The sequence below is a fragment of the Embiotoca jacksoni genome, unplaced genomic scaffold, assembly GCF_022577435.1.
Source record: "Embiotoca jacksoni isolate LCO1_2020_lvr unplaced genomic scaffold, fEmbJac1.0.p SCAF_2, whole genome shotgun sequence".
Classification (NCBI taxonomy): domain Eukaryota; kingdom Metazoa; phylum Chordata; class Actinopteri; family Embiotocidae; genus Embiotoca; species Embiotoca jacksoni.
In genome coordinates this window covers 1,494,749-1,520,826 of record NW_027185340.1, presented here as the reverse complement: position 1 = coordinate 1,520,826, position 26,078 = coordinate 1,494,749, and the positions used below count along the sequence as shown (strand labels likewise).

General features: G+C 39.7%; 2 protein-coding genes across 5 annotated transcripts in view; both read right to left on the bottom strand.

The window, feature by feature from the left end:
- The window catches only part of map3k20a (mitogen-activated protein kinase kinase kinase 20a), a 42,036-nt gene extending 31,898 nt beyond the window's left edge, over positions 1–10,138 (bottom strand). Inside the window, exons 1-6 of one of the 3 annotated variants that reach the window (XM_069153829.1) lie at positions 9,908–10,138; positions 7,510–7,699; positions 5,647–5,734; positions 1,610–1,711; positions 771–836; positions 638–666 (exon numbers count right to left, since the gene is read on the bottom strand). In XM_069153829.1, the coding sequence (XP_069009930.1) occupies positions 638–666; positions 771–836; positions 1,610–1,711; positions 5,647–5,734; positions 7,510–7,668 (444 nt within the window). In that variant the 5' untranslated portion in view covers positions 7,669–7,699; positions 9,908–10,138. Of the gene's footprint in view, positions 1–637; positions 667–770; positions 837–1,609; positions 1,712–5,646; positions 5,735–7,509; positions 7,700–8,990; positions 9,009–9,907 lie in introns of those variants that run through there. The other 2 variants (XM_069153831.1, XM_069153830.1) reach the window with 2 other exon arrangements.
- Positions 10,139–11,341: 1,203 nt separating this feature from the next.
- The window catches only part of rapgef4a (Rap guanine nucleotide exchange factor 4a), a 32,497-nt gene continuing 17,760 nt past the window's right edge, over positions 11,342–26,078 (bottom strand). Inside the window, exons 6-31 of one of the 2 annotated variants that reach the window (XM_069153827.1) lie at positions 23,007–23,071; positions 21,941–21,991; positions 21,724–21,830; positions 20,606–20,727; positions 20,322–20,505; positions 20,138–20,222; positions 19,655–19,715; positions 19,471–19,547; positions 19,206–19,352; positions 18,578–18,693; positions 17,115–17,200; positions 16,688–16,766; positions 16,418–16,568; positions 16,139–16,227; positions 15,921–15,951; positions 15,758–15,836; positions 14,877–15,023; positions 13,883–13,980; positions 13,531–13,656; positions 13,193–13,371; positions 12,996–13,086; positions 12,867–12,917; positions 12,655–12,742; positions 12,427–12,491; positions 12,257–12,311; positions 11,342–12,062 (exon numbers count right to left, since the gene is read on the bottom strand). In XM_069153827.1, the coding sequence (XP_069009928.1) occupies positions 11,935–12,062; positions 12,257–12,311; positions 12,427–12,491; positions 12,655–12,742; positions 12,867–12,917; positions 12,996–13,086; positions 13,193–13,371; positions 13,531–13,656; positions 13,883–13,980; positions 14,877–15,023; positions 15,758–15,836; positions 15,921–15,951; positions 16,139–16,227; positions 16,418–16,568; positions 16,688–16,766; positions 17,115–17,200; positions 18,578–18,693; positions 19,206–19,352; positions 19,471–19,547; positions 19,655–19,715; positions 20,138–20,222; positions 20,322–20,505; positions 20,606–20,727; positions 21,724–21,830; positions 21,941–21,991; positions 23,007–23,071 (2,558 nt within the window). In that variant the 3' untranslated portion in view covers positions 11,342–11,934. The remainder of the gene's footprint in view (positions 12,063–12,256; positions 12,312–12,426; positions 12,492–12,654; positions 12,743–12,866; positions 12,918–12,995; positions 13,087–13,192; positions 13,372–13,530; positions 13,657–13,882; positions 13,981–14,876; positions 15,024–15,757; positions 15,837–15,920; positions 15,952–16,138; positions 16,228–16,417; positions 16,569–16,687; positions 16,767–17,114; positions 17,201–18,577; positions 18,694–19,205; positions 19,353–19,470; positions 19,548–19,654; positions 19,716–20,137; positions 20,223–20,321; positions 20,506–20,605; positions 20,728–21,723; positions 21,831–21,940; positions 21,992–23,006; positions 23,072–26,078) is intronic. The other variant, XM_069153828.1, reaches the window with a different exon arrangement.

Below are 26,078 nucleotides of genomic sequence, written 5' to 3'. Positions count from 1 at the left end.
ATATAAAACAAAGACAAAGTAAACAAAGAGACAGTAGAAGAAAGAACAACAAAATAGTATTAAAAATAGATAATAAGACCACTAATTAAAGACGAGTCCAAAAATAACTCCTGAGCTGCTTTTTAAATGCATCCACAGTGTCAACAAGTCCACTGGGGGAGAGGCCTTAAGTTTAGGAGCCACGCCTAAACTCTAATCAGAGTTTTTAATGTGATTTAAGATCACAGTAGATTCCTGATGTTTACAGCTGCCTGATCATGCAGGGCTCCAAAAGTAATCACAATAATGTGAATTTGTGGAGAAGCAGAGTAAAGTGATGAGGACATGAAACCTGTCTGAAGAACTGCTCAAAAAAAGCAGTCGAATATCATTCCAGATACTTCTTAAATCTCCTGTCTCTGAACCTCGTCCACTACAGCACCTACTGTGTGGCAAAGCACACCGCTAACACTGTCAGGGATTTCTTCTACTAAGTTAGTCACTGCCCTCTTGTGTCCATACAGGTATTTCAAACTCTGAGATTAAAATATGACTGTTTCAGCGAACAGGATCATCATTTCCCAGATCTGGTTTATTGTGCAGTAAATGATTTATCTAAAATCAAACTGGGGTATAAGTTTTATCAATAAAAACCCACCTTAAGAACTTTGTCTGCAGCTAAAACGACTGAAAGACAAAATAGGGTTTTAAAAGTCAGTAAAGGCAGGTGTTCACTTTAAATACCTAATAAATATTGATTTTGGACATGGTTGGAAATTAAATAAGTTTACCATTCCTGGACTTCAGGTCTCGGTGGATCACCTTAACAGGAGCCTCTGAGTGTAAGTAGTGCATCCCTAAAGCAAAAACAAAGAGACGTTTTTGAAAACTCTCGCAGCATGAAAACTGCTGACCTTTCACATGAGAAAATAAAGCATATTTAAACTGACAATTTCCCTTGAAAACTATGAATGAGCTCAAAGAGACAGAGAACTTCTTTGAGTACTTTCTATTACAAGCTTACTAATAAACAAAATACAGACTTCTTGGCTCCTATTATTTATATTTCCAAGTAAGCGCACGCCCACGCTGCTTAAGCACACAGTAAACCACACAAAACCTGGTTAACGGGGTCAACACCGAATAATGACAGCTGCAAATTAAGGCTCAAGCCTGAAGCAAAACATTCTTTCTTACATAGCTAAGGAGGTTTATTACCATAAAAATTCGAATTTAACCAGCTAGTAATCTGGTTCTCAGACACCGGCACAGCAGGGCATCAGTAAACTATTGTTTCTAAGTGTTATTTCTTCCAACTCTTGACACCTCCCACTTCACAAGTTTATTACAGCTGCATGCGATCCAAAAGTAAAAGTAAAAAGTGTATAGACACAAGCAAGCCTGTTTCCTTTTATTTACAAAGCGTTGATATAAAAACTATGATCACATCTTACCATCTGCGTCACATTATATTGTTCATGTTATAACTGGTGTTTTTATTGTGTACAATTTGTGGTTGGATTTTATCATCGTCAACAATGATGTGCAAAAACAACAAAAAAGAGGAAGCTTTTTTTTTCAACTTTTCAAAAATCAATTAACTTTTTAGCTTATAAAAACTCATATTTACCTCTGGCAAACTCTGCAGCCCATGTCATGATCTGTCCCATGTCCATCACCTCACTCTCATCACTGGACAGGTAATCATACAGCGAGCCGCCGTTCGCATACTCTGAGGAAACATGACAAACACCGGTTTGAATCATTGAGAGCGACTCTGACAACAAAAAATAAATAAACACACGGTGGAAAAAAGTGAAGAGTACAATATCTTACAGTGACAAATCCACTCTCCTGAGTGTGACATTATACACATGAGTGCAGTATGTGGGAGTATTACGTGAAAACAATTGAAAATTGAAGTTTGGCCAGACCGATCCTGGAGGCCTGCTGACACGCTCTTGCTTACAGATTGCTTCTGTCACCGGCCTGTCGCTGTGGGTGAGCTGAGTTTACCACAGCGTACGCAAACAGGACAATGTTTGTCAAATTTCTGCAACACATCACCTTTCTGCTGTGTTTTCAAAGCTTTCAATAAAAGTGTATAAAACTTGACAATTATTTAGCCTTTAGCAAAACAGGCAAATGAACATTTTTACCACCTTGTGAGGTGAAGTGCTTAAACAAAGATAAACACAGCAGCTACAACAGCAGGAACCCACTGTTTGTGCATAATAACCCAACACAGGACTGTAAACATGCATAGGCTCCGAGACAGGAGCCTAATTAACAATCATAAAATACACAGAGGATTTTTAATTATGATGAGCCTGAATTTTATGTGTGCCTTTTTCCTCTGGATGACAGCAGACACGCAAACTTGTATCTTAGATGAAACGTCTGCTTTTGCCCTTTGCACTTGAAGAAGTGCAGTAGAGCCACATTCCAGAGATAACATGACAACCTGGGGAAGCTCTGTCGTAAACTACACTTTCATTTTAGTCTAGTGTCTCACAAGAGTTATAATCAGGTTGTGTGGAACAAAAGAAAAAAAAAAAGCCTTGAAATGAGTATAACTGGTAAATGTACCTTCACTTTGAAACAATAACTGACTATAATTAATCAGGTTTATGAGGCTGCTGAATGATAGCTGATATTGTTAAACTCTTGCAGGTCAACAGAGACAAACAGATCTAGGAAATAGGTTGTAGATACTGGCTGCTAGAAAGCGGGCACTGGCCGGCCTGATGCTGTATGTCAACAGACAGAGGAAATTTATAACAGAGCTGATGAATGTGGACGTGCATGGTCAGGATGACCGTCCACATTTTTTCTGGATCTGGTGCTAATTACATTCTCCCTGGATAAACAGAGACACCAACCAGCTCCCTGACAACAAAACCTTTCTCTTTCACAGCTTCAAATACTAGCAATGCTGCTGCAGAGCAACTTTTTCTCCATTGTTCACCTGCTATTAAGGACAAATTTCAAAAGCTTTCACTGAATCTTTCTGTACTTTCTTGACTTTTACACACACCCAATAGATAATAATAATTCCTAATAGATATAAAAAATTAAAAAAAAACATTGATGTCCGTCAGTTTTCCCGAGTAGGGTGACAATATTGTAGAGATGACTATTTATGATTTCATAAAATATTAACAAATTGAGATTTTGTATTTTTTTTTTAAATCAAAAATCATCAACAATGTGGATATAATGAGTGAGTGGGTGAAGGCAAATAATAGAACAGCAAAAATATTCTTCAGAAAATGAAATCAGTTTACTGTGATGCATCTTTAAACCAGGAAAATACAACACGTCATATTTATCCAGAATCTACGACGATATGTGGTCTCATATCATGATATGAATATAACATATATTGACCAGCCCTAATTAACACCGCTGACACAAATAAATAGTATTTGCATAAAACACTTCACAACACATACTGTTTATTGTTATTCAAAGAATTCTTGCTGCATTTTTGTTTATTATAATTTTATACTGGTGTTTTTAACCCAATCCTATTTCCTTTAAAGACGACAAAGTTTGACTTGAATCGAACCGACCAAACATGTTTTCTGTATATTGTGTAATGTTATTTATTTGATTTTTCAATTTACACATTTCCACTTAATCTACAATGTAAGAATGCAAATAAATGCATTGTTTTTTAAGATTTATAAGGAAATGAAGAAATTCAGGACTTGTGTTCATGTAAGCTGTGAAAAAAATTCAAATAGTGTATCAGGCGTGTCTAAAAACGGCCGAACACACGTGTAAGATTTCTATAACAATAAATAAAGAGAAAACAATATTTCAGCGCTGATTGTGTGGAAAAAATAGTTCCAGTTTACTGTAAACATTTGGTGAGGACAGATGTGAAGTGCTGGCTTGTATTTATCAGTTTTCCTGACCGAAGGAACAAAGAAGATGGTAAGTAGGAAGCTGTATATTGTCCTCATGATATGAGGAGGTGCTACTTCCTGTTCAGGATGGGAGGTGCAGCCATATTTTTAATTCCCAGCATGTTTTACTGTTTCCTATAACAGAGAGTCATCTTTGTAACAGTAGAAACAAGATATTAGAAATCCACGGGCTGAAGGAAAACACCGGGCCTCACAGACATGCAGCAGTTTCTGAAAGTCACAGACAGTTTTATAACGGCAAAGGGAAACAGATATTGTATTTGTTGGTTCACCCCGAGAGGCTGACAAGTTCAGCGTTTGATGTAAAGTGAGTAAAGATTTTAAGAGCCTCAAACACAGCTTCCTACCTGCACATAAACTGAGCTATTTGTAGTAAACTGCTGCTGAAATGCTTCCTCGTGGACTTTCTGTTGTTGTTTCAAGATAAGGAGCTGCTCTTGTTTTGTTTTACAGAGAAAGAATGGACCTCAGTTTTCAAGTTGCAGCTGCACGAAGTGTTGAATCATTTCAGTGAATAATCAATAAGTTGAGCAACTTAAAATTTATTGCAAACAATTCAGAATTACATCCTATAATACAAATATTTATATTACAGTAATAAAAGCTGTTACACAGCAGCATTACAATAAACGTGTCTGATGTTTTTCTACTTAAATGTTTGATTTCCTATTTTTCTTTTACATTTACTCCTTTTCTAAATTAAAAACCAGGAGTATATCAACATGCAAATATATTCCATTTAACTGCTACTACTTCCCCTAAAAAGTGCACGATCACTTTATATGTAATAGAGACTTAAAGTTTCAACATAGCGCTTGAGTAAGTTGCATAACAGACCACTTTTACTTCAGACTTCTTGTAAATGAACTTTAGATAGATAGATAGATAGATAGATAGATAGATAGATAGATAGATAGATAGATAGATAGATAGATAGATAGATAGATAGATAGATAGATAGATAGATAGATAGATAGATAGATAGATAGATAGTCATTATTGTTCCATGAGGAGATATGTTTTCACAAGTCTGTACATGTTCTGCACAAAACATACAGATAACGATGCCACAATGTACAGTTTATTATACAGTATACCATTAATGTCCCTACACCAACCCCATGTGCATGAATACAAATGATTCTGGGTCTTGAAATGTGGGTGCTTTTCCATTTTAAAGCCCGATATCTGCAACCCAGTTCAGAGGATGATGATTTTCATGTCCTATTATTTGAGTCATACCTACATGCGGATCAAACTCTGCATATGCATCATTCTGCACAGCGAAGGTCAAACATCCACGTGAGGTAACGATAAGCTGAACATAGTTGTGATTTGAGGATGTATTTGAATAACTTCTCCACAGGATAACCTCCTGCATGAAAGTTGAGCCAAAGCATGATTGGATTGTTTTCTACAGTCTGCAGCTATACTAGCTATAGAGGTTGGTTTATTCTTCTCAGCCTCTGACCCCCACAAAAGAAAAGGTCACACAACTACTGTATGAATGTGTGCACTTCCTGAAGCCTCTGACATTCACTCATGCTTCCATAGAAACCTCTGCCCCATTCAGTGTTGAGCAAACTATGCAACTGGTGCAAAGAGATTCAGCTGCTGCGTTTTTCTCTCGATGTAGTCCAGCAGCTCTATTGTAAACTGTTTATCACTGAGACCCACTTCACTGAAAATTTGGGAGAACCAGCGTTAATGCTTTATAATTTATAAAACTTACCAGTGACGATTCCATAGTTGGGAGCTTCGACAATTGCGCCATAAAACTGGATGATGTTTCGGTGGCTGAGGACACTTAGGATTTCAGCCTGAGCGATGAACACACAAGGAGAAAACATAAGTGTGACGTTTTCATGATAATAGAGGTTATTCTACTATATATGAGTCTAAATAAACAAGACTAACTATCCTACTCCATGTAGCAGTGCTTTGAGCTGAATGCTAGTGTCAGCATGTTGACATGCAGATGTTCAGGAGGTACAATATTTACAAGGTTAGGAATTTTACATTGCTGTGTTAGAATTAGCACCAAACAGAAAGTAAACCAAAGTGGAAATGTTAACATGATAATTGGACTAAATAAATAATTAAAGGTCCCATTTTGTGTAAATTCCTAATTTTATTTCTTCTTTGATTATAAAGCATTTTTAAGGGCTATAAAATACTGTGAAAGTGTCAAAATGTTGAATCTATGTAGGTATGCACACAGACTGTATTCAAGAACTCTGCATTTTGGACGAGCTGTTTGGACTTCCACAAGTTTGCGATGTCACAAACTAACACTCATGTCATTTGTCCAACCTTTTATGTGGAAGAAAACACTAAGCAGTCAGTCCGTCATGAAGCTAACGAGCCACAAGACCACAGAAAACCTGTGCATGGCCTGGACACGTGTCACGCAGAAAACAGTCAGCCAATCAGAAGAGAGGGTCATTAAAATCAATGCAACTTAAAGACACAGACACAAAACAGCCTGTTCTTGGTTGTGCTCTGAGAGACGCTTAAGAGAGGAAATGTAAAACTATGTTGAGATGTTTTTTGGTACCTTAAACCAAAAATATATATTCTCATGGAGTGATTCAAGAATAAAGATAAAACACTGGAAAAGAGAAAACTATGGGACCTTTAAGGGGCAGTTTTGTTCATCATTGTTCATGTTAACCCATGTAATAGATGTTGAGACATTTCAGTAAAAAAAACAAATGTATCTTTCATGGTGGCGCTGGAGAAAAACCCAGCAGATCACCAAAAGATAATTAATTTGTCAGTGAAAAAAGTGCTAATCCAATCCATCAGATGTTCATGAAAAATGTTTACTAAAAAACAAAAATGAAAACTTCCTGATGGTGCTGGAGGAAAAATCAGGGCCTCCCCAAACTCATCAGGATCCATCCTTAGAGGACCGTGAATGTTTGCACCAAATTTCAAGGTGATCCATGAAATATTTGTTGAGATATTTCTGTCTAGACAGAAGCAGCGGACCGACCAGCAGACAGCGGATCATTTATACAAAGACATATTAATATATAATTCTGGTCCAGAAAGTCTTCTGTGTAACCATTTCTTGAATGAACAGAAACCTGACAAAATGAGTTCATTTAATTGTAACCAAACACTATAATTAAAGGAACAATTGGTTCAGTGTGAAAGGATTACATCATTATTTTCACTGAATAATCATCGCTCCAACACTTGAGTGAAGTTGAATGGATATCTGTGATCTTTTACAATTTCATAAAAGAAACGATGAATAATTTTCTGAACATCCCATCAAAGGCCAACAAATGTAATACAATTTCCCTGAAAAGATTTCAAAGATAATTCTTTTTTTGTCTTAAAGACAATGAGATCGCACTTTCAAAGGGATTTCAAGAGCAGTCTCTGCTGTAATTGGGCTAAATACATTCTTTCATTTGGCAATATTGTTTCTTTTGCTGCACATTTCTCTGAGTGGGGGAGTATAATGACCATGAGTGATGGGTACAGAAGTCACCACATCCCGCTAAATGGGGTAGCAATTAAAATGATTACTACACTGACAATTAAAAAGTATAGGAAAAGCCCAGGCAATTATGAATCCTACCTCATTTTCAATCTTGAGCAGTTTTTTCACCGCCACCTCTTTGTCCTGGGAGATCCACTTGGCTCGGTACACACTTCCAAAACTGCCGCCGCCACAGTTCTCGTAGAAGAGGATGTCATCGAACTTGATTTGCACGAAAGACGCGCCGGGAGACGACATCTCATAATGACACTCAGGTCCAACTCAGCTTCTGAGGAGAGGAAGGAAGTCTGGTTCACAACAAAGACCTCTACGGCAAAACAAACGTGCTGCTTCAAAGAATAGCTTCACACGCCATTTGCGAGTGTGACTGCAGGTTAGACGGGACTCCAAAAGAGGCTGCTGTCCCATTGGCTGATTCTACTTGTGGTGTCGGTGTGATATCACTGGTTTTTAACTGACCGTCCCCTTTCTCTTCCTCTTTTCCACACTCACTCCTCATCATCAGCACCCATAAGCAGTGAGCTCAGGGTCCAGACTCTGCTTGTATAAGGACGATGGCATGCCTGGTATGTTGTGATCGTGCGACCAAAGTCACAGACTATTCCAGCGGGGTCTGCTGTGTTCAGCACAAGTAAGGCCTCAAGCAGGGACAGCAAAATAAAAATGTGAGTCTAAATGGCCTCTGACTGTTTCGAGACAAGAACCTCGAGAGATCCTCATATTCTCTTTATCTTTTTAACTAAAAAAGGAGCTCTTCCTTCTCGCATTAAGGCCAAACATGATGTTGCGTGTGAGAGCCTCGGTGAGGAGTATAATGTGTCCAAACCGCGGTCCGCACAGATTGATTATCACATCCTTTTGTTTGTCCGTAACAGCATAAAAGCATCTTGTAAAGAAGTAATTCCATCATTACAGGAAATTGTAGCTCGGTCATTGTTCATAGGTTTCCCATTTACAGCCGAGCAATTACGGCTCTTAAAAGGCTGTTACCTGGGTCTTCATTGGGATTACTATCCATCACAGTGGGAAATGCCTCCATTGTCACAGAGGGGAGCCATTGCTTTCGGCTGATTTACTTGTATTCGTGCTATACTTAGAATCACAGCAATTTGCTCAGTGGACGAGCCCCCCCTCCCACCCCACCACCCCCACCACCCCCACCCAGCATTGTCTGACCACTCAAGAAGCCAGGGTTACTGGGATATGGTAGCACTCCTGCAGTCTTTGCTGCCAGTTTCTCACTTAATAGCAAACACTGCTGTAAGCACGGCAACAATAACGGCCTGATAGCCATACGTCAAACCGCAGGTAGTTACTGTAATCAGGACTGAAGGAGAAATGAATCAGTCTGTGACGGCAGACGATGAGGTCAGCTTCACGTCTTCAGTCAGCCGCAAGGAGACAGTTCATCATGTTACAACCTTAAATACGCATCAGCACCTTCAGGGTGTGTAGATCGTGTTTCTGTGCTGCTTAAATCCAGTGCTGGAAAGTAACTAAGTACATTTATTCAAGTACTGTACTTAAGTACAGTTTTGAGGTTCTTGTACTTTACTTACCTTTTATATTTGATGCTACTTTCTACGTCCACTCAGCAATATTTCAGAGGGAATATTGTACTTTCCGCTGCATTTGTTTGACAGCTTCAGGATGATGATTTGATAGAATGCATAATATAACAAGCTTTTAAAATACAGCACATTGTTAAAGAATAAACTAGTGGTTTCCAGCTTTTGACATCTTGTAAAAATCAGGGCAGATTTTCCGCTCTAAACTTCTCACATGGTTTCATGCCAATAAACGTTCAAATGATCCAATATCACAGCAAAAATCAAAGATTAGGAGAAAATAAAGTCTCCCAGAAATCATCTGACGACCCCTCAGATTGTCCCTGGATATAAAACTGGATATAAAGTCGTTTAAAATCGCTCCACTTGCAGCAGCTACATCAGTAACATGCTGCTTACACATTTAATACATCAGTCAACGGGACCAAAGCAATACTTTTACTTTAATTTTGCTGTTAATACTTGTTTACTTTTACTTAAGTAGGATTTTTCATGCAAGTACTTTTACTTCTAAGTAATCCTGTTTTTTTTTTCCCATCGCTGTATTATTACTTTCACTTTCAGTAAAGAGTTTGAAAACTTCCTCCACCTCTGTTTGGATCAGAAATAATATACAGGATCACAATAAACAACAACAAATACTGGATCAACAAGATTAGGGTTACAACAGAGCGGACTACAGACTGTATCTTTTACAATAACATGTTTACCAACACTTCATATTTATGCAGCAGTCCAACATCAACAATGAGTCCATACAAATGTCAGAAGTTCTGAACATGTTGAAGACGACGCATCCTTGTTTGATCTATAGGATCCATCCAGGATTCAAGACGAGCTGGTGCGACTGTCAGTGAGGCTAAAAGCATATAAATATTGTAGTCTTTCTTTTACCCAAACATACATACCGACATTCAGTGTGAAGTTTCAGGTTTCAGAGCAGCTCTTCGTCGGTGCAGATCCCACCGGGTACGAGACAAACTTTCAGCAAGACGCCACAGTTCCGGAAAATCACATGTGACGTCCTGCAATTTCTCTACTGTCTCCCTCAGCCATGGTTTGACTGGGTTTTTTTTTCTTTAACTTTATTAACAACTGAGTAATAAACCTTACTGATAATAGCAAAGGGAGAATTAGGGGAAAGACAGGTTAAAGTCACAAAAAAACCAAGAAAAAATAAAATTGTACGGCGTAATGATTCATAAAACGGAGACAAAGAGGGACAAATGATGCATAAACAAGTAAATAAGCAATTTTGCAAGGGCGGTTTTACTGGTTGCACAACTTCCAGCAGACAGGAGCCAACATCAACTGACGAACTGGAGTCTTTCCACAAACCATACTGATGACAACAGCTCCCCCTGCTGGACAAGAGTGGAATAACACCCATATTTGTCTATACGTCCTCGGCATAGACTGTTGGTGTTCAACGTGGGGTCAGCGGACCAGCCGAAGTCCCCATTACAACGTTACATGGGTCTACTAAATGTATTTTTTTTTTACAAGTTGTTATTTCTACTGTTAAACTGCACTGCCAGGCTTTTAAATGATAAATCTGTCTTTTAAATGTACCCAAATACTATTAATAAGTATTTGCTTAAGTACAATACTTGTGTACGTTTTTGACCTCCACATTTTCCTCTATATTTTTCATTTTATGTAGCTTTCTACTCCATTTCAGACGTAAATGCACTTTTCACTCCGCTGTCATTTATTTGACAGAAACATGTAATTTTTATAACATTAGATGAGCCAAAATAAATAAATTAATAATCGATAAAATTATAACCCAACTGTCTGTTATTATAAGCGCAGATCAGCATAAATTGTGGGACAATGGTGCATAAATTCAATAAAAGGCATCTCAACACGATTGACTTATTTCACCATCAGAATTTGACCCATTTGGTCCGATAACATTCAGGAAGTCAAGAAGAGCTGCACGATTGATTTATTTGATCCCTATTCAAGGGGACGACAGAAGTCTCTGTTGGGCGCATGGTCAGTACGGGAATATCTCACCAGACAACAGATGTAAAAACTTATCTAGCTGTGATAGGTTTAATCAGCATTGTGTAAACTGGTTTGGCAAGAGCTTAAATGTAATCAACATTCATTAATAGATAATGTTAAAAGTCCTGCACAATAGCAAAAGATGTTAAGGAACTGCGGCACAAATAATTTCATGCTCCCACAGACTGGTTCTCTAAAAGTAATCTATTTTACTACATAAGAAATTGAAAATGAGAAATAACTTCATATTGAAAAGGTTCCTATATTTTCATTCCACAATAATAAATTGGCAAAAAAGAACAAGAAGTAACGACATAACAACTCACAAATACATCGAAAATATTTAATATGTACAGCACACAAAATCTTTTTTAACATTTACGGTTTCTCAGGCTTCCAAAAAGAAATGTGCTCACATGAATAAAAAGTCAAACGTTTATAATCCCCTGCATGCTGATGTCAAAATAAATATCTGTATACAATTTACAACACAAAAGCATCTCACAAACCTAAATATGTATAAATACTGTTTGATACAAAAGATACGAAACAACTGAATATCAGGAATATTGAGACTTTGCATTTTTAAAGCATCACATAGTGTTTACATCTGAAATGTTAAACGATAATCTGATGAAAAAGATCCTCCCAAAGATCTTTAATGTCTGTTTGAGTTGGAGATGATGTGATATCTGCATGACTGTGCTATGAGAGGTAATTCAGCCGCCAACAATTACCTGTTGTTAAAATATCATAAATTACTGCAATGAAAGTCTTATAACAAGTCAAGCTTTGAAAACAATATCTCATTATCTGATAGTTGTTAGGTCTCTATGTGATTGCCTGTGTTGGAGTAAATTCATACCAATGCAAGCATACATGGCACAGCATCAGACTGTAACATTTCTGTTCCTGAGTGTTTTCAAGGCCTCCGGGGCTCAAGTCTGTGAGAGAGCTGAGTCAGCGTCCTGTGGTTGTCGATCACGTCGAGCTGACGGACGTACGTCCAAATATCTGGGTGGTTTTTGCTGGCCAGCGGAGAATCTGGACCTGATTCAATTAAAAACACGATCAGCGTCGGAGAACAATCAAAACTTAGGAGAAAAATGTTGAACTTTATAACTTTAAAAAAAATCAACACAACACTCTCTCACATGTCTGTAACGTGTTTTCAATCAAGTGTCTCTACTGACTGAATTTTTACCCAAACGTTCATCCATATAAAATGATCAATGTGAACTTACTGAATGTCTGGCTCCTACAGTATTTCACTATCTTCAGTGTGTTGGCTATCATCCGCTGCAAAACAAAGAGCTATAATCACTAACAAATATTGGCAAATAACTGAAAAATAAAGAACCAAATAAGATTTCCACCAACTGGTAGACTGTAATGTACGCCTGCAGAGCCTCACCATTTTCTCAAAATTGACCAAATTGTCGATAAATGTTTTGTTGCCCTCGTGAGTAAATGTCATGTCTGGAAGAAACAAGGAAACGCTGTGAGTAAAGTTAGAGCAAAGAGCAGGCCGACGGTAGAGGGTCAAAACTATTGAAGAAGCAATTTAGCAGTAAAACAAATGTAGCGTACAATCCAAAATTATACATTAAAAACAAACAGTCATCATATAAAGCGGTCTGACCTTTGATCAGCAGTGGCATGAAAGGAATGACGGGAGGTTCCAGCTTGGCAACGGTCAGCCGGTACGCCCGGTGGTTCCTGGACGGGTCCTGTGGAAACAGTCACACTGTTCTGAGATCTACCGTCATCGTGTGAGACTCATCCATCACAGACGAGGACCTCTAAACAGCTGACTCTGCACAATTCAATACAGGATAAGTTGTTTCAGCTTACCATCAGGTTCTCAAATTCCCCGTAAAACTTCTTGAACTTGCTGGGGAGTTTCTGTGAACACGTATAACGGAGGGAGGTTAACTTGCAGTAAAGGTATGAATACATTTAAAAAGACACACAGAAACCAACCTCCCAGGTTTGACTCAGTCTGCTCACTGCCAGGTTACTCAGTCCCATAATGATAGCAAAGAAGGCGTTGAGATTCCTGTACTCCTTACAGCTGTGACAGAAAACATGAAAAGGAAGTTAGAGAGGCAAAAAAACCAAAAAGAGTAAAACTTCAAACTGATTCTCAGGAAAGACGGAGTGAAACGCGGTGAACTCACTGGGCAGCGATCTTCATGAACTTCTTGAGGAGCTGCACTCGTTTGCTCAGTTGAGAACACAGACACATCTCTGTGATCACCCAAAACTGAATTTCATTAAACCTCCTCAGGAACAGGTCCAGGTTCACGGTGGTTTTCTTCACGTCCTGCCTCCCAAATGTGTGGTAGATGAGTTCAAGCTGTCAAATACCACAAATAAACAACGTTGATCTTGTGCACTAAAGAGTGGAATAACTGAAAACCATAAAAAACATTTAACGTGTTTTTATTTCATGTCAGTACAATTGCCCAATTTGATAAATCAGTTCTGCTTATGGCACCCGGTTGCTCTATAATACCTCATGTACACAGTGGAAAAGCTCCCAGTCATAGGCGGTCATGTGGTACGCCACGTCCTTAGAGCTCATCAACTCAAAGCTGGACAGCGACCCGGCAGACGGACCGTCCTGCTCAGGTAAGGTGGTCTACAAACCACAAACAATCACGTTAAATTCACAACAATACAAACAAGAGACTGAAAACAACACTGAACCTTACATGGGAATTTCTGTCATTTCACTGGACTGCTTAAAAGCCTGCGGGTGGCCATGCCAGAAACATCCGTAGGCGGGGCTGAGGATGCAGTTAACTTGTGTTTCCATGAGGAAAATGTCTTGTGCAACACGTGTCTGACAGATTTTAACAACATACCAAAGACTCCAACTGGTCCCTCCGGCAGGCAAACAAACGTCCATTTATGCTGAGTGTGGAGAACACTGAGACATCGTTTGGCTTGAAGACGGCTTTCTCTGGAAAAGGACAAACATTACACACACGAGTCCAAAAAAACATCTGTAATAATCAATTCAATCACCGTCGGTGATCTGACCGACGGGCCATCACTGTTCAAAATAAAATGTTTTGTGTTTGTCCAACCTAAACTGCACTGTGTGAATCTCAAGCTGAGATTGTAAACATGATAAACCTGCATAACAGCAGCAGATTAGAGTTTCCGTTGTTATGCTAGCATGGTGACTTTAGCTATTTGCTGAAAGCTCTCTTTCCATGTGACGCCTCACAAAGCTGTTTGAATGCCAGAAAGAAATCTGTCCTTGTCTGCAAATGTCTTTTTTTCATTTCTGGTGGTTAAAGTGGTTGAAACGCTTCGTTTCAGTTTCAGTCTCGGTGTTCAGAAAGTTAGTCCACAGTAGACTACTAAGTATTGGCCAATGCAGTATACTACTACAATATATTATAAAAGTATACTTTCTGTCATAAAACAGCTCTTTCATGCTAACTTTATACTCATGTGAAAGCAAAGCTGAACTGATTAGAGATATATGAGCTCTGTGATCATCAGCTCCATGTCAGAGAACAACAAACAGCTTTGTTTACTTGCCTGTGGAAAGTTCAAGTCAAGTATGGACTAAGAAAGAGCTGCTTCAGTGCTTTCAGGCAAAGACAAAGACGAGCAGCCAGAAGCATCGACAACTTCGTGTTGAATGTTTCGAGAAAAACTGATCTCAGGGTTTTTTTTGAGCCACTTTGAAGGCCATTCACTCAGAAGCAGTCGTCCACAGTCAGGAAACTCACTAATCTCCCATCAAATGAGGCGGGATGATTTAGTACACCGCCCTGCTCGGACTCTCCCCTTTTTGCCGCGTCTCCACTCATTTGATTAACACGTAGCCGCTGCCGCTCTCACCTCCTGCCGAACTCAGGTTGACCAGGACCAGGTCCTCTGCTGACCCCAGCTTCTCCGCCACAGCAGCGATGACCTCCCTGACTGAGGCGGCCACAGGGACCCGGATGGTGGTGTAGGTGTGGTCGCAGCAGTAGACTTTGAACAGAACTGGAGGCAGGAATAGAAGTAATAAATATGAGACTGTCAACAAGAAGTAACGACGGAGTGGTAAAGCAGCGCTGCAGAGACAGAGACGGATTAACGAGCTGGAGGTCAGGAGATAAGAGAAAAGGAAAAAAAAACCTGTAAATTTGTTTATTTTTCTCTGCTTTTCATTATAAATCCTGGATATTTTTTTTACTATATAACGATTTAAATAAAATATTAAAATGAAACAACCTGGTAGGAGAAAATCGACTATCAGCTGTGATAACGGGGCTCCCTAATGTACATGGCTATATATATTTTGCAAGAACGGTACACAGGATATGTAAAGATCACTCACATAAGAATAATCAACAGAATCGTGGACGTTGTATTTTGTGGTAATCGGTAAATGGCCTGAGTGACCAAAAGATATAAATCCCTGATGCATCGAACAACACATATCCAGCCAACATACATTATGAGAAAATCTCACTTTGACTTCCTCTTTGTGTCTCTAAGGACCGTTTCAAATGTCTCTGTGAAAATATCTACTATCAGAGTACGACAGTGATAACGGGGTTTTCTAGTGTTTTAAAATGAGAAAAACACCATTCGCTCCATCATGTCATGTCGAATGAAGACCAACTGACTTCAAGACGCTGATACTGTGACCGTATCAGAGGTGTAGCAACAATACACTTATGATCACTGGACAATTATACACATAAGCATGCACAGACTTGTTCTTTACTCACTTTCATCATTACTCTTGATGGCCTGTCGTTTCTGAAGCTTCTCATCTCCCATACTGAAGTGCCGCAGCAGGACTTTGTGCTGCGACAAAATTTAAAAAAGTTTATGTTCACAAGTCTGAGAAATAAAACAACATCTGCATCTGAGCTTTTAATCGTCTGATACCTTTTTCTGTGAGGACCTGGCATCTTCAGCACTACCAAATAAAAAAAGAAGCAACAATTACTCAATCTGAAGTTATGTAAGTTTGATCATTCATAAATAAAAACCAAAAGAAAACAGTCATATGGAGATTGTTCAGTAAGAAGATCAGGGTCCTGAAAACATACAGTCAGAGCTTCAGGCTCTTTTCATCCATATTACAACATAAAAAACGTACTTACTTGCATTTTACAATTCTCTCCAACTGTGTTAGTTGATCCCTGAGGGCTGGAAGTGCTTTGGCATCATTAGACACCGCCAAGAGAAACTCCTGCAAAATGCAAAGAGCTTTGAGTGACAGGAAAAATCAGCAGAAGTAATTATTGAACAAATAGTAAGATGATTTTAAGATGAAGTCTTTCGAGCAGTTGTGGACTCCAAGAGTTTATTAAACTGTATCGCTGCTGTGACTGTTCTGTCCCTCCAGCAGAGGCGCCGACGAAACTCCTCCACAGGCTGACCTGGAGAAAGGCCAGCGCGACGTCCTCCTGCTGCAGGTAATCTCCATGTACAGCAGCCCACTGCATCACCAGGCGGATCACCCTGCGCTTGTTGTTGAGCATGTAGTCCAACTGTTCCTGCTCAGGGCCCTGTGAGGCCTGGGCATGGTAGCTGCACAGCAGTTAAAGAACACAATCATGGAATTACAGCAAAATAAGCAGCTTTTTTTGTTTTCAGGTCTGTTTTTACTGCCTGGGAAAGAACTGGAAAACAAAGTGCTGAAAGGATATTGGGCTATTAACACCGGGCAAAGTTGACTGTTTGGTATGAAGACACAGTGCATGAGCACAAAGTCATCTAACGCCGAGTCTGTGACAAAAAAAACAAGAGAGAAGCTGGTGTCAAACACTGGCGCTGCCAGGCCTCGATCCACATGGCCCCGTCTCTGTCACCTCTGCAGGCAAATGAAAACCATATGTATGCACACAAGTGAGAGTAATTAGATCAGCTCTGTGATGTGTTGCTAATTATAGACGAGAACAAACGGGTCAGTGCAGAGGAGTCGGCAGAGGACAAAGGAGAGACACGGAACCGGAGAGAGCGGAGGCGAGAACAAATATACCGCATGTGTGAAAACCCTTCACAATACATGATCATCGTATTGCTAGATTTCATTAGACGGTACTAATCTGACATGCAGGACCTGGTGAGCAGTACCTGACTCTGAGAATTGAGAATCCAATCGCATCATTTCGAGGAGGTGCTCCAAAATCTTCTCCGGCGTCCCAGACATTACCTTGTATCTGGAGCAACACAGAATAAAACACACCCTTCACTAATCAAGAAACACTGGCTCTTAATGCTTAATGACACGGCTATGGCCCTCCACTGATTTATGTTACTTGAACGTGTGTCTGTGATTGCTTCATTTGATGACAATTCTGTTTACAATCAGTGTTCTCGGCCCACTGAAGATGAAGGGGAGTCTGGACTAAGAGCCACGAGACAAAGAAAAATGTAGGGGCATCTTCTACGTGAAGGAGAATCAACACATCCAGCCTCGGGTGTTTTCATTACTTGATAACAGCATGACGAGAGGGAGCTACACAGCAACGCCGTGTCTCCCCCTCTCATGGGGGAGAACAGTCTTGACACTCTCATGTGTGAGGAGTGCAGTTGATTAGAGGGCGACCCTGAACAAGTAATTGTGACTTGCCAGGCCTTTCTTTTCCCCCTTGGAGCTAAGCCATCATTACCATTAATATGTCTCTCTATATTACAGCGACCGTGGTGCAGTGACAGATGCTTCTATTAAGATAACACTTGTTGGCTGCAGAGCTCAGGATTGTTGTGCTTGTGCTGCCTGCACATTTTCATCTGCTGGCTGTTGGAGTCCAGCATTCACTTCAAACCTCTTTTAAACTGTTTTTAAGTATAAGGCTGGCGATATTCAGTAATTTTTTTTTACTGTCCAAAAATCCAGTGAAAGGACCAACAGCAACAATGAATTGATCAACAAATAAGAAGCATCTGTGAACCAGAACTAGATAAAGTGCCACAGACTTCCATTGTTCCTCCAAAAGTTCCAACTGCCATGAATGTGAGCATTGTTGCTTATTTTAAGTCAGTGAGGTCTATTAATCCACATTTAGAAATAGTTCCTAATAAACAAACGGCTTCTTTCCATCTGCGTGACCCTCGCATAAAAATACAGTGTCTAGCTGTTTTTGAAAATTATTTTTACTTTTAAAAACGAAACTATACAATCATGAACCCTTGTTAAAGACGACCAAGTTCAGTAGGAACTGAAGGGCTTGGAGTTGGAGCCAGAAGAACTTCATGAGATTTGTTGACTATGTCAAAAATAAAGAACAATGACAGCTAGAACAGACAAATGTGATTAACTGCAAAGATATCTTTGAGTATAAAGATTGATACCGAAAGACAAAAGGAAGGCTGAGCTCGAGCCAGCTTCCATTTTTTTATTTTAGTTTGAGGTCTGTTCTGCAGCAATTATGAGCTCATATACCATAAAATAGTGACAGTTTTTAACAGCTTGAATTGAAACTGCATATGAGGTCACGAGTTTAACAAACACCTGTCAGACAGAAATGTTGTAGAACATCTTTTGTGTCTATAAATGCAGATCTGTCCAGCACTAACGTGGTGGGTACATTTACTTGTAATGGGAGGCGGAGGATCCCTTGACGGAGGTTCGCCCGCCGGTGAGACTTTTCTCCAACACCAGAACGTCCTGACCGTGCTCCTTTAGACGCACAGTGTTGGCCTCCACATCCTTCACACACACACACACACACACACACACACACACACACACACACACACACACACACACACACACACACACACAGTGGCGTGATTTGATTGAGACAGATAAACACTATGAAACAGCAATGATAACATTTAAAATAGACAACAAACTTAGTGAATGAGATCAGATTTGTTGGGTTTCAGTTTATACCCAGCAGAGCATCACCACATATTTAATCTAAACAAATCTCAGCTGCTATATTCTGTTGGTGTCAGAGCTCCCAGATGGAAGTTTTCCACACCGCAGGTTTGCATCCACAGCTAATTAACCCCAAATCAGGAAAAAAAGGTCATCATCAACATATTTAATGTTTACTGTAATCACTACCTTAATGAGTGCAGATATGTGGACCACAATTTCAAAAGGTGCATTAAAAGACTTTTGTGGCTGCATTACCACGTTTCTGCCAACAGAGGGCGATAGTGGTGTTTTTTTGTTACTCTAAAAGCATCAGTAGACATTAAACAGAAACCCACCCTCAAAATCCTGTTGAAGTCCTCCTTGTCTACTCTCAGGAAATGACAGTTGTCCTCTCGTAGGACAATGGAGGCAGCGCGGGGGGCATCATTGACAAGAGCCAGCTTCCCAAAGTCATCTCCTTCGTGAAGAGTGCAAACAACACCCTGCGCAGGACATGGTACTGATCACTTACTGACTAAATGAATTAAAGCCATGGTCAGAGCAACATATTCAGCTTGATGCTTTCAGAAATCATATGATCTCATCTGGAGAAACACTTACTTTTCCATAGATGACCACATTGACTGAGCCCTTTAAAATAATGTACCACGAGGTGCCCTCCTCCCCCTGATTAAACACTGAAAGAGAAAAGAAACACAGGGTTGATTCAATCGTTAGCCATATTTAATTATCAACAAGAAGTATGGGAAAATGTTATCATAACTCATTTCATGCCACTACTTACACACTGTTCCTGCCTTCGCATGGGACTCAAAGATCAGCACTCCTGCCAGTTCTCTCTTGACCTGGGCGAGCAGAGGAGACAGATATCTCAGAAGATCAATATTAACACACAACCGTACGTGTATCTTTTACTTTCCTGTGAGTCGATGCCCCGCTGGTGTGAAAAAGATTTTACAAATACTGAATGTGAGTTCGAATCGTTTTCAGCAGCTCTTACAGACACTTGTTTTTAGATTCCAGCAGCAACTGAAATTGACGATTTGACTTACGGGACAGGTGTTTGAATATTAAGATGGATGAATAGAGATGTAAAAACTCATTAAGATGTGTGTATTCGTGCTTGCATCTTTTTCCCTCACGGTCAACGCTCAAATGTGACAAAAATATCTGATGACATTTTAACTGCCACAGGACACAGAAGGAATTTAGCCCTCGACACGAGTGACATTTATGTGACCACATTAGACAGAGAAACTGTACTCACGGTGGTGGATAGGTGTGATAAGGCCTTAATATGGAGCAACTCTTCATAAATGATCTCCAGGTCATCGGCTGTTCTTTCAGACGGACTAGAAAACCAGAAATATGTAAAAAAAAAAAAAAAAAATCACAAAACAGATTCACTTCATTTTACATTGCTTTGGTGATTTGCCGCTTCAGAGTCGTACTCTTTCCTCAGAATCATCCTCATGTGGGCGTCAGGTCCGATCTGCGAGAGGAGAAGCAGAGTGTCCTGGAGCTCCTCTTGGCTCTCCCTCCTCTCCTCCTCGCTGGGTAAAGGGGCATCCTCCTGCTCGTCATCCAGGAAGCGATAGAAGAGGTACTTGTCCTGGAAGCTCAGCTCCTGGTCCACTGCGTCACAGAAACACAGCGCGGATGGCAGAGCTGGAATTAAACAAGCTCTGATTCACGTCAGTACATGTGCGCAGACAGACATCACACAGAGGCTCACCATGGTTGAGAACACCTTCTTCCAGCAGCACCTGCCACATGCCCACAGCCTGAATACGAGAGTGGACGCATGAGCTCTGCTGCATTTGCCAGTCGACCAATTCTGTCCCCACGCAACACTGCCTGGGAAAGACAGAGGTCGGGATAAGATCTCCTGTAAGGCTGAGCAGTTACACAACGTGTTTGATGTTCGTGGTTTACAGTATTTCATGATTTATTTATTTCTTTTCTCGTTCTCCTCTGCTGTTAACCGGGCTACGCCAAAGAAGAGCTTTGATGTTCAGCCACAGTCTGTATAAACAGAGGTTCAAATGAAATAAGCGAATGCTTAAAAAGGTGTTACATTTTTGGGACCAACAAAATGTTCCAAATATATTTGAAATAGTAAAAAAATAAATAAAAGATAGGATCACTGACAGCAATTTTGATGACATAACAAACATTTATTATGTAACAGCATTTTCCAAGTAACCCACCCAGTTCTGCTAATGAAGAAATCCTGCTCTATTTGCAGCCCCACAATACACCAACATTATATATGATTGTGTACGACCACACACACGGTCTGACTTCTTTCAGCAATAAGACAAAAGACACATTTCATGATATTTACACTTGAAGCAGCCACAGAGCAAAACTATTCGGGTTTTTTTTCGAGATGTTTACTCAACTTTTAGCTGTACTTTGGATAAAGAAAAATCTGCTTATTCAGCTGTTTGTTGCTCAAACATGTTTACCAGCTTCAGTTTGCTATTTGGTGCTGAGCAGTTAGCACAGAATATCTTTATTAGAGGTTTGTTTTACTTGACAGTAGATAGCTGTGTATGAAAATGATGCAGATCAAAGGAGAGAGATTGAATGCTACTATGAAGGTGAGCTCGATGGTTTGTCACTACAACATCAACCTTTGTGTTTTTGAACTACTGTCTCTATCTTTATATTTCTACCTCATCCTGTTTGTACCGTTATGTTGTTTTTACTTGTACTCTACATTTTTACTTTTGTGTGATTTTAGTTTTGCAAACCTTTTTTTTCTTCAAGTTTCACTGTCATGGATGAGTCAGTTTAACAAATGACCTTTCTACCTTTCCTAAATATCAGAATAAGATGCCAGCTAACCTGTAGGTCTTCAAATGGTACTTCCTGTCTCTGATCATGTGAGGCGCCCTGGAGAGGATGGCGTCACGGAGAGTCTTCCCTGCGTGGAGGATCTTCTCAGAGGGGACCTGCACAGAGGAATCTGACTTAAAGCTCAGCACAAGAGAGTCCAACTGAGCGCCTGCCAATGAAAAGTAATAACTGACCCCTACGTACAGAAGATGATGGATTTTAATACCTGAGAAATGCATTTAGGGTGAGGTTTGGCTGGACTTTCAATGAATGACTTCTGCAAAATAAAACGAAACAAAAAATGAGACGAGTCGAAAAAACAATAATCACGGACGACAATGAAACGCAGGCTGTTGTGATGATGTCACACTCAACCTCAGAGAAACTGGGTGATATTGAAGGTCTGCTGAAGAACACAGCAGTCCGGTCATTCGCAATAAAAGACATCAGGGTAACGACGACGTGTCGGACAAGTCCGGCTTGATATCGGGTGATTTTCTTCTTGCTCTGGTCTTCCTCACTGCTGCTGCATAACTCACAGCTGACATTACGCGTTATTACCTTTCAATTTAATTGATATTATTACTGCTTTCTAAAAGCTATATTATGTGTTCCATTGCTTTGATGGGACACAGATATATTGTGCATTACTGTATGCAACTGTTTTAATTTGTTCCCCCTGCTGAGGCCATGGGATGGGCTGCAGGACGGTGACATTTAAAATGCTTTCTGAATGCTTCAGAGAGCATGCATCATGCAACTCATGCATTTATGTGAAGCCTTTAAAGCCTCATCATTTATTTACAAGAAATGAGTCCACTCAAAAGCTGGGCTTTCACACTTATTATTTATATATGTTAAAGTAAATTAAAGTTGTTTGTTTGTTACATAACAGGAAAGCAAGCTATGGATTACTCAGTTTTACATAACAGGACAATCATGTTGTGACTAAGTGCCGTTTAGGAACAAAGCATACGGCAGCACATGTTATCAACGCAGTGGTCAGGAAACAACAGAAAGGTGGAACAGGAACTCTTCTGGATGGCGACAAGAGCTGCAGTCACCTCGTATATATTTAGACCAAATTTAAACAAACTTCACATTCCACGTTTATTTCCATCCACCGCTGCCGAGCCGGGTGACGGTAAAGGATGCTTTTATGTCAAGCAAAATTGAAGCCATGACAAAATAACCAAGGAGGAAGCATCGTCTCAACTCCGCAGACGCTACAAATTATAAAGCCTTATATGTCTGTACTAAATGATTCAGTTGTACGGTGTCAGAGGAATTACCTTATTCTGATGTTTGGACATGGAGACAATTGAGTTGTTGCTTATGTTTTCTTTGTCCGGCATTCCTGGTGAAGAGAAACAGAAGATATATAAATTAAAAAAATACGCTGAACATCAGTAAGATGGATCGAAAACAGGCATTTACATCGTATTTCCTGGTAAAAAAAAAAATTCATTTTGAAAGAACTTATATTGTTTTTTTTCATATTCTTAAAAATGTTCTTGGAACTGAAAACTTTTAAGGCAGAATCATCAGATTCTCCTTTAGATTCTTTAGACCAGTTCTCACTGTTTATTTTTCCACATCATTCAATGATGGAGCTGCATGTCTCTGCCCTGCGATCGTCGTCTCCACCAACAGTTCTTCTCTTGTATCTCTATGCTGTCCTTTTCTCTCTCTGCTCTCCTCTCACCCCAACCGGTCGAGGCAGATGCTCCGCCCACCTCTGAGCCTGGTTCTGATAACAGAAGCTCCGCCCACCTCTGAGCCTGGTTCTGATAACAGATGCTCCGCCCACCTCTGAGCCTGGTTCTGATAACAGAAGCTCCGCCCACCGCTGAGCCTGGTTCTGTTAACAGATGCTCCGCCCACCCCTGAGCCTGGTTCTGATAACAGATGCTCCGCCCACCGCTGAGCCTGGTTCTGTTAACAGTTGCTCCGCCCACCCCTGAGCCTGGTTCTGTTAACAGATGCTCCGCCCACCTCTGAGCCTGGTTCTGTTAACAGAAGCTCCGCCCACTCCTGAGCCTGGTTCTGATAACAGATGCTCCGCCCACCCCTGAGCCTGGTTCTGTCAGAGGTTTCTTCCTGTTAAAGGGAGTTTTTCTTCCCTCTGTTGGAGGTTTTTCTCCCTTAAAGAGGAGTTTTTCCCTCCTAGCTTATGTGGGAATTGTTGAATTGTTGGTTTCTCTATAATATTGTAAAGTTCTGCTGTAAGGACTTTAATGTGTTAAGTGCCATGAAATAACCTGTGTTGTGATTTGGCGCTATATAAATAAAATTGAATTGAATTGAATGACTGCACTATGGAGACATATTTTGTTTCCAATTACTGTCTTGACATAATTCATTATTTTGTCGTGTTTTTACTGTGCACACTGCAGAGTAGAAAAATAATATTTACAAATCTGTATACCGACAGTTTTTTTTTTTTATGTAAATCATCTTAAAATTGGATCTCCTGACAATTAAAACATGATATTGGATTTTATTAATCTAAACTATTTTTGTCTCTTACTGGAAATAGAAACCATGATAAAGTACTTTAACCAGTGTTTTTATTCAACACGAGGGTTTGTAAGAAGGGTGTGGTCTGTCGTCGGAGATTTGAGCTCCTACTGTATTTTTCCCCTTCAGGACAAATAGCATAATTAGTCCAGGCTGCTCAGCAGCAGCTTTATCTGCAGGGAAAAACTCAGCTATTCTTAGACATGTTTCTCACACTGCTGATACCACAAAACCAGATGCACAATTCACTCGATACATAAGAAGTGGGGCACAAAATGTGACATTCTGCATGTGGTTGTTCATTCAGGAATATATCTCAAGCATGAATAATTGTTGAACTTTGTTTTGTGTGATCCCTGTAACCTTTTAATTCCTTTTTATGAATGTTTTTTTTTATCATTTATCTTTTTCTGTTGTTGCTCTTCATTGTACAACGGGTGTTTGGATCATCTGTCCATCGGAAAAACAATGTCCAAAAAAGAAATGTGAACACAAAGGTCACCTCCCAAACTGACAGATTTTATAGTACAGGTGCTTAAACAGACAGAGTTTGAATCTATTTACATACAGATACATGTGCAGATCAAAAAGACCTCATAAACTTCATGTTTGTAACAGTAAACACTGAAAGGACAGACAACCCTGTTATTCATGTCCTTCTGCATGAAGCTGTGCTGAATTTTGTTGTAAAGAAAATTTAATGTCAGCTTCAGTCAAGTAGAGGAAACAGCATTTTCAACTGGAGAGTGAATATTTACATTAAAGAAGAGCCTTATTATGGTGTCAGCTGTCTCCTTGCACTCTTTGACAATGTATTTCTATTTTTATATTTTGCGTGTGAATAGAAATTGTGCACATTTATAGTTGTATTGAGAAGTTGGCACGGCTGTCCATCATGTTATTTTTGAAGCTATCATACTAGTCCATGTGGCATCACGCCATTCATGAAATGTCACATCAGCTCAATCACATTAATATGAACGTAGCGCAAAGTATGCATGAGGAGGATGAATCTGAGATTCGATTCTTGCCAGGGAAGAGAACTACTTTTTGTTTTGATCATTTTAGAGTTGAGAGATTTTTTTTCCTTGTGGTGGATAACTTGTGACAAAAAGGTGTGAACGCATGACTGGAGTGAATGAAACAAAGCTGACTTTAAAAGCACCCACCTGTTAACATCAAAGTGCTCTATAAGCGTAAGTGTTGATGTAACTAAGAAAACTGTTTAAAATATGTTTAATTCATTTGACTTGGCTGCTCCAGTTACAAAACCACTGAGCTGCTGTGGATGTCCCGTGCAGGAGAGCACATCAGCCTGCAGCTGCTAATGCTTGAGTCACTTCTGTCTTAGTGTATCCATGCATGGAGAATATACTGTAAATCCTTTGAGTACTCTACTATATCCTACAAAAATACTCTGAGCACTGCTTTTACACTGCTGCTGCAGAACACGCAGCAGCGATGAACACTAAAGCAGCATGTCCACTTTTAAAAGCAGCTCAAAAGGCTACAGTACTTAATCAAATTGCTTGAGGCTGTGAGTTCTTTAAAAAGTCCTCGTGGCATAAATAGAGCAAAGAAACATTTTCTTTAAAATATGTCCATATATATTATATTATATCAATTTCATTGACTTTAAACCATTAATAATGTATAACAATATACAGTTAATCCACTGTCGGTAAACTGGCCTCTGGATTGTTTTACTGCACATTGCTGTTTGTCATTTTTATGGTACATGACTTTGAAGCAAGTTAAGTGCTCTGTGTGAGCAAAGCTGAATCAATATTAAGTTAACTTGCAACAGAAAAGCATAAATAATAGTATCTGTCTTTATCATAATG